This window comes from Mangifera indica, chromosome 2 (genome assembly GCF_011075055.1).
Source record: "Mangifera indica cultivar Alphonso chromosome 2, CATAS_Mindica_2.1, whole genome shotgun sequence".
Taxonomy (NCBI): domain Eukaryota; kingdom Viridiplantae; phylum Streptophyta; class Magnoliopsida; order Sapindales; family Anacardiaceae; genus Mangifera; species Mangifera indica.
In genome coordinates, this window is record NC_058138.1 from 10,861,513 (window position 1) to 10,874,719 (window position 13,207).

At 29.1% G+C, this 13,207-nt stretch overlaps 1 protein-coding gene across 1 annotated transcript; it reads right to left on the reverse strand.

The window, feature by feature from the left end:
- Nucleotides 1-7,266: 7,266 nt before the first annotated feature.
- LOC123197799 (protein GrpE-like) lies at nucleotides 7,267-9,998 on the reverse strand. Its single transcript, XM_044612207.1, has 3 exons — nucleotides 9,658-9,998; nucleotides 8,452-8,970; nucleotides 7,267-7,680 (listed from the first exon to the last, which is right to left on the reverse strand). Exons 1-3 carry the CDS (start codon nucleotides 9,901-9,903, stop codon nucleotides 7,450-7,452), a joined length of 996 nt encoding a protein of 331 aa, XP_044468142.1. The 5' UTR covers nucleotides 9,904-9,998; the 3' UTR covers nucleotides 7,267-7,449.
- Between the last annotated feature and the right edge of the window lie 3,209 nt (nucleotides 9,999-13,207).

Below are 13,207 nucleotides of genomic sequence, written 5' to 3' on the forward strand. Positions count from 1 at the left end.
CACAATCCGAAATGAGCCCTGCTTTAGCTGTCGATATAAACCCAAGTTGAAAAAAATTAATAGTTGCACATTGTTGGCCAAAATAAAAATTGCAATAACTGAGCACAGTGGAATTCCAACACAACAATAAAATAATTTTGGATTTCAACCCAAATTAAATCAAACTAAAAAAATACCGTTTAGTTTATTTAAATTATAGTTTAAATCTATTAAAAATTATTCACTTTTTTAATATATAGTATAAAATAATATGAAATATAAAAATATAAAAATAAATATAAAAAACAAATAGTACATTTAATTGTTTATTAAAATTTTTTTTATTAAATATGAATTATAATTTAGTTTAATTTTGAAACGATTCAAACTCACAACTCGAACTATGGAAAACATGATTTACGGTTTACAAATTAGTTTGGTTTAAAGAGCATAAGTCTCATTTCTTTAACTCAATATCGCAAAAAGATAAAAAGTTTTCCATTTCTTTAACTCAGCAAAATTTATATTAACAACCAATATCCAAATGACCAAAATAAAAAAGACATTATGCGGATATTCTTTAAAATCTTAGAAAGAAATAAATAAAAATATATATAATTTTATACATGAAAAAATTTTCAAGTATCATTGTTACCATTAACCCCTATCGAACTCAATTTATAACACAAAACATTAGAAAATTCCTATGAAGCTTCTTTCTTCCCCGGGACCAAAGCAATGTCCTCAAACTCCAACACATCATTACACGCTGGAACCATTTGTTGATTTTTGAGACCACAATAACCTTAACTCTTGGAGGCAAAAGTTATGAACATTTCCACAATTAGCCCCCAAAGAAAACAATGAAGTCATGTCATACATAAGCCGTAAAAATAGAGAAGAAATAGAAGACTCACCAGAGCTCCGTCGGCAAAAAACTTTCCGGCTTCAGTGTGAAAGTAAACAAACTATCTGGGCCTTATAATTGAAGAAAATTAAAGATTATTACAGTAATCTATCTCTTATAAATTATATTATTTTGTTTAGTTTATAAATAATAAAAGATTTTGATAATCTTCTATTACTAATGATAATATGATAGGTAATATAAAAGGTAATTTTTATTTTATTATAACTATATTCTTATATATTAATTTGTTTAAGTGAAAATAATTTTATTTTCAATTAATATAACAAATAACATAAAAAAATATTTTAGAATAATTATAGTTAAAGGTATTTAAGTAAAATAATACACTAGTATTTTTTTATTACTTCTTACCAAACAAAATAATGATTTATATCTACTAATTTTATTAAATATAGTAATAATTTATGTCTAATAATTTTTAAGAGAATCTAATTTTAGTAATTATCTAATTTTAGTAATAAAACATTCTCAAACCAAATGCCCTTAATTTATTTACCTAACAAACATCAATAAATAAAATTAAAATTTTCTTTATCACCAATCAAAACACTCTCGCAAAATATTTCTATAAATTATGTAAACACTCAAGACTTTTATAAAATATTACCTGCCTTTCTAATATTCTTAATATGTGAATCAGTTATCAGTAAAATGAATTTATATATATATATATATATATATATATATATATATATATATATATATATATCAGTTCAAAAATTGTTTTAATTATTAAATAATTTAGAGCACAGTATTTTAATATCTGGAAAACCAGCAAATATGGTAACATTAATCATCACTAAAGGATTTTAAATAATAATCCTTATAAATCTTCTTTCTAAGAACCATAACAACCATGCAATACTTATTAAGCACATATCAAATTTCATAGTAATAAATTAATCAAAGACTGAAAAAGAAAGATACAGCAATAATTAATTCAATTGGTCTTTTGTTAACAAATTGGGGCGTTAAATTATTAAAAATTATTTATTTTCAAATATTTTATATATAATAAATTATAATTAAATTATAATTATCTATCACATGAAATAAATATATAAAATAAATATAAAATACATATATAATATACGTGTAAATAAAATGATAAAGATAAATATAAAACACAAGTAGTACACACCCCTGATTTTTGTAATTGGTTTTTTTAAACTATTGATAAGTCATATTGAAATTCAAAAAAGTTAAAAAACACCCTCAGACATTTTTTTAGTTTCCAAAACTCCTTTTAAAAATATTGAACCCTAAAATTTTCAAAAATTAAGTTCACCTTCAAACTTACAATTATGTGAATTAACACCCCTAATGTATCTTTACTTGTAATTTTCTTTAATTTTTAATTGAAATTATTATAATTTAGGGATAAAATAACTATTTACTAAAGTTTTGGAGATAAAATGTTATTTAGCTTAAAAGCTTTTGTGTCATTTCAACAATTTTAAACAAAATTTTTAATAAATTTAACATTGGGTGAGAAAATAGGTTTTTTCAAATTTCAAAAACATGAAAATTTCATTTTATCAAAACTTCGGTGAAAAATAGGCATCTGACTTATATATTTTTTAAAATATGTTTATAATTTAGTTTGGTTTAAAAACTGTCCAAATTGAAAATAGTTATTAAAAAGTTTATTAACCCAAATCAAATTGTAAGTTTTGAATGATTCAATTCGATTTTATAATTTAAATCAAATTATACAAACTCCTACCATGAAACCTATATTACTTTTATTTGGTAATATATTGCAGCTAAAAATGAATCAATAATTCAGCTCTAATCAGAAAAAAAATATCCTAAAAAATCTAATAATTCATATCATTGTTAAAAATTAAAACTACATGTAAACTTACATTATTTATTTATTTGCAGCCCTCGGTAGGTCTGATTTGCCTAATTATTAATATTATTTATTTTATTAATATTATTTATTTTATTTATTAGATATTTTTTTGTTACTAAAGGTAATATAACAAGTAATATATAAGTTAATTTAATTATCATTTTAATCTTAAAAATTATTAAGATAATCTTAATTTTGTTACAATTTTATCTTTATTTTTTTTTAAGATTAAAATAGCTTTATTTTCAATTAACATAATAAGTAATATAAAAAATATTTTTTAAAAAAATATAGACAATAAGAGAACAACTTGAAAATTTAATTTAATTAATTGATTTCATAATATAACATTATGAAAAAAAATCCTAATATATTACTAAGATAAAAATTATTTTAGAAAATATACAATGAAAATATTGTATAGAAAACCTTTTTTTTTTTTTAAATAAGAAACTTTTACTTGAGTTAGATTGTCTTTTTAAAACTACCTTAAATAGGTGAAACCTTAGGTCTAGTGACCAGTCTCATAACTACTACACTCTGTAAGTCAAAAGTTTGATGTTGATATATCTTCAGTGGAATTTGAACCCATCCTCTCTTACTTGGGCAACCTATGCAAGGATTTGTGGCTTTCAAACAACGGAATCGACAATTAAAATTTCTTAATCCAATCAAACATTCCACAAATCCTCACTTCAGATCTCCCTCATATATTGATTAAAATGGATGTGTACATTTGTCTCCGAACTTGGTGCGATTTCAAGCATGGCTTATAGATAACCATATTTTATGACAATAATGGTGATATTGTATAGACAAAAAAAACCAATAATGCATCAAAAGTCTAAACATATTCAAAAAGTATTACATTTTGAGAGAATTTTTTGTAACTGGAAAGACATTGATACAGAAGACATCATTAGTAGAAAATGTTGCTGATCTACTAACTAAGACGATGACGCTAGAGCAGTTGGACCGTTTTCTTAAGAAGATGGGTATAATATATAACAGTGAATAACTCTAATGTCAGTAGGAGTTTTGTTTATGTACGCCCTAGAAACCATCGTGTTGTCGATTTAAGGGCATTTTATCTTTTTTTTTTTTTTTGTGTATGTAATAATTTATTAATAAATGAAAGAGTTCTTTTGTTCTTATACTTAAATTTTTTTTCTTTATTTGCATTAATATAAAGTATATATGTGAACTATCTAGATAATTCACTTATTATATAAAACTGAATTATTGAATTGTTCCCTACTGACATTATATAAGTTATGCAATAATATCACGTAGTAGGTATACTAAATACCTCCATTGAATATCATGAGATAATATAAGTGTTGATGACAATAATGGTCATGTTATTAGGTCATTAGTACGGATTATTAGTTAATAAATTGGTTTTCAAATGTGATCAATAACAATAAGTCACATGATCATTAAATCATTGTCAATAACTTATTGTATGATTGTACTAATGTACAAATTAATTCTTTGACTTAAGATATCATGGTCAAATCTAATACGGATGCGCATGGTTCATGTGGTGTATAAATATGGGACTAAATATATTCCATATAAGAGGCCATGTTGGTCATGCGTTGTTTATATGTAGAGATGAATAATGATCAAGACGAGATTTGTTGACTTTAAGATATTGGATTCAGAGTATTTGCTAACTCGATCCGGTGAGTTCCTAAATGAATGTTGATAAACATTGAAAACCAAAATCTCTAACCAGAGTATAACATAAGTCATTTGAAGGTTGTTCGTGATGATGCATTCTGAATATATTGATCTATGATTCGTAGAGTATCGAGATTAGGGTTTTAGCATACCATGAGCCCGAACTCAATAGGATTAGACAACAAAAGGATCTACCTATATAAAATGTACAATTGGGAAATTACGTTCGATGGAGTATTCTTTCATTATAGCTTTGGGACTATGACACATTGCTAGATATTTACTATAGTTGTTGAGTCTCCAAATATGTTTTTTGAATCATCTAAAAATGGCTCATGACTACATCATAGTGAACCTAAAGAGTCACACCAATAAACCAAACATTTTAGAGACTGAGGATTTATTCTCTAAGGTTAGCTAGCACCTTCCGAAGGGTAATAAAGATTCCATCATACAAAATGTTATATGGGCATAAAATGACATTTTAAGAGTTAAGGTATTTATGAGATAAAATTAGGGTGGCTAAAGTATATGTATAAAATACATGCATGATCATAGTTTGAATTGTGAATGTAAAAGGACCAAATAACAAATAGATATTTGCTAACTAAACCATCATTATATGAATGTTCATTTTAGTTCATTTTGGTTTATAAAGTTCATTTGAACTAAAAAAACACTTCTCTCACTAAAACTCCTCCTCTTCATTCTCTTTAAGAATTCTACCAAGGAGATTTAGCTTGGTTTGGGGGACTCTTTTAGAGGATTGACATTTGTGGAGCTATTATCCATCATTATACGCCAAATAATCAAGCTTGGAATGGGTACCATCACTAATTCTTCTCCATGTTTTTTCAATAGTGTTGATTCTTGAATACATGTTACATGCATGTTGTTTTTCCATCATTTTCTCCACCAACATTTTTTAAATAACATCAAACCATACCAATCATTGTATGAGACAATTTGGTGACCTCAAGTCTAAGGACCACATATATACATGAATTAAAAGATTCATTTCATAGACATAGGAGCAACATCCATCTAGAAATCTTTTTGTCAGGTCTATTCAATGAACACATCTACAACATTCATCAATGTGTTGCAACAAACTGTTAGCTAACAACTTTAACATGTGAGAACTATTGTCACCTTTGATAGGGTCATTTAACACTAATAATTTTATCACTATTACTTATGCTCTGAGTCATAGTAATATCGAGATTGTGAATAGTCTAATGACAGTTTATAAATAGACTTAAATGATCAATAAAGATAAGTCTAATGCACTTAAAGGACCTATTGGAAATAGACATGATAAAGGGATTACATTACATGAAATTTCCATGCTACACATCCATACATGATTTAGGTCATTGATGGTGTTGATGTTTGTGACAATTGTTTATTCTTGTTGTGACAGATGTTGTTACAGTAATGCTTTAGAACCAATCGCTTTGTATATTTGTAATTGTGTAATTTATTTATTTATTAATAAAAAAGTATTCAATTATTCATGCATGTTAATGTTACATAATATATTCATACAAATAATATATCTTTAAAATGATATAATCATGATAAAGTGATCAAATAATTGATTGTAAAAACCTTAACCACAAAAAACATTGTAATATTCTTATACTATACTCAAACTAGTAATAATACCGTCGATCTAGGAATTCTGGTCATCTAGTTGAACCACTTAAAAATCATGGGTTTCATTTTTTTCTCTTGCTAATCTTAATATATCCTCCCTCACACTCGTAGCAAACCAACCTAAGTTTTCTTATATTTTAATTATTGCTATCATAGTTTATCTTATGTAAAACTTTGAATTACGTATATTAATTGATGATAATATATTGCATCAATAATATATTCGTTTTAATAATGAAATCTAAACATCATGCAATATAGCAAAAGTGAAAAATAAAACTTTAAACATAGTGTTCATCCACGATTTAATCAGAATAAGATTATAAATAATAATATGCTTAATACAATCACAGTCATAGGGTGTTAAAAGTGACTTACTCAAGTTTTGAGGATCCTTCATATGTAGTAAACATGATTACAAATTTTATAACTCATGCATAATTTACGTCTTTACAACTATAGCAAACATGATAACAAATTTAATAATTCATGTGGTTAAAAATATAAACGAGCATTAAACGTAAATATGACAGACCATTTTTACATAGTTAAGTTATAAACATAGCATACAATGAGAGCAAGTTTAAAAATATTTCAGCCAATCAAATATTTTGAATTTTAAATTATTAATTAATTATAATTTATTTAAAATAATTGCTCAAATAATTTTTTAAATATTTATCAAATATAAATTCATAACTAAAAAGTAATTTTTAAGATATAAAATGCCTTCTTTGGTCATTACCATTTCCCAAATTAAAAATTAAAGCAATTTTGAAAATATATTTCACCGAATGCATCCTTAGATTATTTCTAAAAGTTATAATCCCCAAAATTGAGTCATTGCTAATTAAACTTGTATGACATTCCAAAATTAATCCTTCCTTCGCAGATAAGCTTATGATTCAGCTACAACAGAAGTTTAAAGTTCCCCTTTCTACTAAATTCCAAAAAATCACAAATTTTTACTTATTGATGCATCAATGGAAAAAATAAAAACTATGGAGGGATAATGACAAAAATTCTGATAAAAATTATCAATAGGAAGAGTTACAAAAGTTTCTACCAATTTCTCATACGAATTTCCTGTCTTCCATTAACATGTTAGGAGAAAGCTCAAGTATAGTTGCAGATAAACAAAATGACACAGTAATAAACAAAATTATCTTCCAATTGATGCCTATATTCTCAAGCAAATTGGGATTTTTTTATGAAACGAGGCATAGAGTAAGAATTCATCAAACCCACCAAGAAATCTATGGAACAAGCTTAACCTAAAAACATGAAACTACAGCTGCTTTTACATAACTGAACTCTACGTTTTTGTATATCTCCTTTAAGACGACTCAGCTTCAACTTCTGCTGTGTTGTTTTCTAGGATTTTGCCTGAATACTCATCTCCTTCAGAAGGTTCTACTTCTGGCTTTGCAGGCCCTGGACCAGCCGATACCTTCACCATTGATGGACGTAAAAGCCTGTCACCAAGTTTGAATCCCTTGCGGAATTCTTCGATAATGACACCTTCTTCAAATTCTGAGGAATTCTCGCGCAAAATTGCTTCATGCAGCTTTAACATAAGAAAAAGTTGTCAACAAATTGTTGTCTTTTGGATATCTAAAGAAGGAAGCTTTCATTGAGATTTACTTCGTTATAGCCTGACTACCACTGCAAACATTTCATCTTAGCTATATTTACATCACAAGCAGAGACCGAAGTCAGTAAAATTACATTGTTACTTCAGTTAACTAACCGAGTTGACTCAAATCAATCAGGACTTGGTTTGGGTTAGAAGTGTATCCAGGTCTTCACAAAACCTGAATGTACATGATTAAGGTTACAAAAAACCTCATCAAGTACTCGACTGAATTTAAAGCCAACTCGGTAATTCACCGGCATTAAGTCAGGGATGAAATAGTATTATTACCGTTACAAATTACTAAAAGGATAGGGCTACATTTTTAATTTAGGATCGTTGATCAGCATGATTTACAAAGTTTACCAATATAAAGCAAATGGAAATATTTCAATATTAGAAGTGTAAAATAATTAATAGCCAATCTGGGGGAGATTTGAACACAAGCTATGTCTTTCATAATCCACAAAATAATGTTATTGCATCTGCTTTTTCTAAAAGTAGTAGTGTTAATGAATAAGAAGTAAAGGGACAACTTCACATAAGAGGTAAGAAAATAAATAAATCTACTTTATTCTCTTTTTCCTTTAGAAAGAAACCAAAGTAAGTTTTAAATGAGATAACACAAAGCAATTCTATTCCATGCTTGAGCAAGAAAGAAAGTCTATCATGCTTCAGTAACATAAATATAGCAAGGTGACTCACCAATGGATCAAAGGGCTTTCCAATTGTCTCCACAGGAACAACACCAAGTGAGCCTAGAATTTCTACCAACTGCTTGTATATGTTTTGATAGCTGTTGTTTATCTTTTCCTCTCGCTCTGTTTCCACTTTAATTTGGGTTTTAGCCCTCTCAAAATTATCCAAAACCAGTAACAATCTCTCAACAACCTCCCCTTGAGCATTTGATACAAGTGAATAGCGTTCCCTCTCTGTCCTCTTCCGAAAATTGTCAAAGTCTGCACTTATCCTGAGAATACGATCCTTCTCCACCAACAATTCTTCTGATAATTGAGCCACTTTGCTCTCAAGATTGACTTTCTCACCATCAATGGTGATTAAGTAATCTTCTATCTCAGAAACTCTAGAATCATCATTATTTGCCAATGCTTCTTTATATGATTGGAGCAACTCATTAATGACAGAAGTATGTGTTTCCTCTGCAACAGTAGTGTCATCATTGTCAGCAACATCTTCAACACCAACAGCACCATCTGTAGAATCCTGTTAAATAGATCTATTAGCAGCAAGGAGCTTGGAACAGAGAAAATTCAGCATAAAATCTTTATAAATTGTCTCAAATTAAAGTTCAAAATAATAACAGGAAAAAATATTCGGGTAATGGCATAAGTAATTGTTTGAAATTGCAGCTAAATCAACCTTCTTAAAATGAATTAGCCAATTTAGGAATTAGAAACAGAATGGTTGACAGAAGCTGGTGCAAGATGATCTACCAATGCATCCAGGTGTTGTATTTTTGCCACATATTTAGTAGGCATCCATCAGGAAAAGCCCCCTCTTCCACCATTCCCTCCAACCCCCTCTCTTCCACATGTTTTAGCAAATAAGGAATTCTTCCAAAACCCTTACCCCCTTCAATTCCTTTACTCCACAAATTATCCCTTCCAAAGCATCGAAAGCTAAACAAAATGATTTCCACATTTACTTTTTGTCCCACCAACAGATAAGTTGTACAGAAACTGTAAACCCCTTTCAAAGTCACTCCAAACAAGTCTATCTTCATCCCAAAAAAACACAATTTAAGTATGCAAATTTTTATACTATTTAGTAAAGTTTCATCCTTTTGAGTGAATGCAGGCTATCCCATATGAATAAATAATTATATGTTGATAAATGCCCTACTAATAATAAAGCTTTTATTTATAAATTCTAAAAAAGTTAAAAAGATACCTCGACTTGAGGTTGTTGAATCTCCTCTTCGGTCTCGGTTATTTCGGTTTCTCCAGTTGAAGCTAAAGGGGCCAACTTTATGAACCGGAGAGAAGCTGTCCGAGAACAGACTCTGGCGGTGGTAGTGGTTCTATTTTGTCTGATTCTAAAGGAAAGGCAAAACGGTTTATTTGTGGATTTTGAGCAAGTGGATGGTACACGTGTCGGAGCTGCCTGAAACGGCGGCGTTTTGATGACAGTGGCCATTGAGAAAGGCAGCAGAAACAGAGAGGGATGGACAAGGGCTGTGAAGCTGGCGTGAATGAGGTTTACAAGAGATTTAGTTATTCAAGAGTTTTTGGCTGTTGTTTGATTTGGTGCTTTAATCAGACGGTAACCAGAAAGTTCCAGAAAATATTAAGAATTAATTTATTTTTATTGGAAATTAAAAATTATCCAAAAATTAGGGGTGGAAACGGGATTGTCCAATTTTTGAATTTAAACAAAAATGTCTATTTCACTGTGAAGACGAAAATGCCTTTCATGCCACAATCGAAGAAAACAATGAATTTTCCTTCTTAGCCACACGCTTACGCGAACGCTTTCTGGCAATTTTCTCAGGCGAATTTGGTGACGTTTCTGACGACAAAAATGGATAAAAAAATTAGTAAAACAATCTTTATTATGTTTTTATACATTTCAGTGAAAGATTTAGTGGATTGGATACAGTATTTGGGTGTTTATATTTAAGATTTTGAATTGAAAGATTTGATGAAATTGTTTAATTTGTTGTTGATTTAGATAAATTTTCTTAAGGTTTTTGTGTTAGATTAGTTTAAGAACTGATTGTTGATGAAATGACATTTGAAAAATAAAGTTTGGACGGTGAAATCTCACCACATGAAATTGGTAGTTATCACGCGAATGTTTTGCTAACCACACAAATTCATGTAGTGAGATTTCATGAAGACGGGGAGGTTTTGTGCATTTTTCAAACTTTCTGGACCATAGAATTCGTGCGGTTGGAGGCCAAAATGCTAGTTTTTAAATAGTGAATTGTATGGTGGGACAGAATTCCAATTTTGAAAAATTCGTTGACACACAAATTTGCGTGGTGGGGTGCAAAATGTGTTTTTTCAAAGTTTCACATGGTGGGTTTTGGTGGGGCAGAATGATTTTTTTTTTAAATTATGGGTTTTTTTGATATTTTTTATATAAAAGGCAAATTTAAATTTTTCCATTTTAAGTTTTTTGAAGCATAGAATTCGAATTTAATATATGTTTTTCTAAATAATGCATCTATATTCAAAATTGAATTATTTTTAATATAAACTTGATATTATTGTAATTTTATTTTTTTTACAAGAACTCGACAAAAGAAAAAAAGGGATGAGTGAAAGGATGAAATAAGATTCCTTATCGAAAAACACCTCAAAGCTTAATTCACTATGCATGGAGGTAGAGATATAGGAATTACGATTAAGAAAATATTAACATAACAGCAATTAAAAATGTATCAGCGTACCTATTTCGAACACTTCTTTGAGCTTAAGAATAGTCGATTTAATAAAGTGTTAATACATTCATTTATCCTAAGAGTGGTAAATAAGGCGAACTCGAGCAATGAGTTATGGTTTCTAGTTAATGAGGTTGACGTGAGATTCAACACGTATGAATTCGCCATTATGACAAGCCTTCGATCTAGTCATATGTTGGATATTAACATGTATATTTCATCGAAGACCACATATCGGATCTACCATATTATTTTCACAGGCGTAAGTCAGTTTTATACGTCGATCTGAGTTGCGTTTTCTAGCAAAGCCCTTGGGGGGAGGACGACACTAATGTTGTACAGTTGGCTCTGTTGTTTTATTTTCATATGAGGTTATTAGGTAGTGATTTGAGGAAAACAATCCTCTAGAAGATATTACAATTGTTTAATCATCTTGATAGGTGTAATGCATATCCATAGGGAGTATAGGTGTAGTAGATGACATACTGATTGATCTGTGATAATATCTCTCGAATTTTTATAGATTCCAACCTTATAAAAAAGAAGGAAAATCTTAAGAAATAATATGGTATCATGGGATTCTCATTAGCATTTTCGGTAATTACGACATTTTTTAAATTAAAAAAAATTGTGATTACAATAGAATTGATTAAATACAATTATAATTTTATAGAGTAACTAATTTAAGTCGACATTATAGTTTTAGATATATGAGATGTTGGACACACTACATCGATAAGTAGATATCACACCAATTTCAGGATCTGCTTGGATATTAATTTGGCACACGAAAGACATTCCGAGATGGAATGTTATCCCAACTATATTCATCAAAGATATAGTAAGTAATAATTTGTTATTGATTAAAATATGTATAAGGTATAATAACAAAGTTCATTTAAACATAAATTTGCAAGATTATGTTAATTTTCCACTAGTTTTATCTTTGAAAGAGAAAGTCGCATACTAGTTTGACGACATTGTCCGATACACGAGGATGTTAGATAGACAGTCTTCTTCATCAATATCACCCATATCCTTATCAGGAGATGCATCATCGAGTCCTCATGACATTACTTTTTTGGTCATTGCTCTGCCTCATATCGAGGCTCCTATTCAGCTTCTTGTTATCGAGCCCATGCATGTCATCGAACCCACTCTTATTAATGCCCCTATCTATGGTTGAGCACATATCACTGGAGCCCTCTATTATGCCCTTGTCACTGAGCACATATCAGACGATCCCTTCATCATTGGACAAGATTTCTCCATTTATTACTTTAATGTTTCATTGGCTCGATGGGGCAATCTTATCTTAAATCGATTGACTCATATGAAGGAAATGATAACTCGTATAGAAGATATGATGACTCATATAAAGGACACATGATCTCATCTTTGTACAGATACTGTCGTGCAAGTGAAGAAGTTAATAATATACCAAATATTCTAGTTATTTAAATATACAAACATGTAAATCTTACAATAATTGTATATGTTGTTATAGTCTCTTCGTGACGGTGATGACGGATTATCAAGAAGAGGTTGAACATTCACATGTCCACATACTGTCGAGATAAGTGCTAAACTTTTAAGTATATAAGAAATGATATTTTAGAAATACTTTTAGTATTCTATTAACTCGTGATTGTTGATATTATTACAATGTCAGTTTTTTTATGAGAGACTATTTAGGGAGGATCTTATATTGACTTTTGATGTGAGCGATAAGAGATCATCTCATGAGGTTTTTCCATTGACACATTTTATAATGGTTCAGGTAAGTATGGCTTCATTCATAAATGTTATATCCCAATTCAACATTCATTTATCAATTCCCTATTAACTCATTATTATCGACATTGTAATAGTGCTTTGACATTTATGGGGTTACACCAAGAGGGATCCCAAATTGACATTTGTTTTGACAGTAGAGGTACATATAATGTTAACTGTAGACATGGTAATCTCTATAAAATACTTTGATTAACTAATATAAAATGTTAATATTATTACAGGACGTCAGCGATGATGCGTTACCCATGAGGTTTCCCT

What these genes read in the sequence shown, in the direction of transcription:
- LOC123197799 (XM_044612207.1), bottom strand. Translation starts at nt 9,903, where the DNA reads ATGGCCACTGTCATCAAAACGCCGCCGTTTCAGGCAGCTCCGACACGT. An exon ending in TTCAACAACCTCAAGTCGAG is followed by an intron (nt 8,971 to 9,657) that starts GTATCTTTTTAA and finishes TCTATTTAACAG; the next exon opens with GATTCTACAGATGGTGCTGT. An exon ending in GAAAGCCCTTTGATCCATTG is followed by an intron (nt 7,681 to 8,451) that starts GTGAGTCACCTT and finishes CTTATGTTAAAG; the next exon opens with CTGCATGAAGCAATTTTGCG.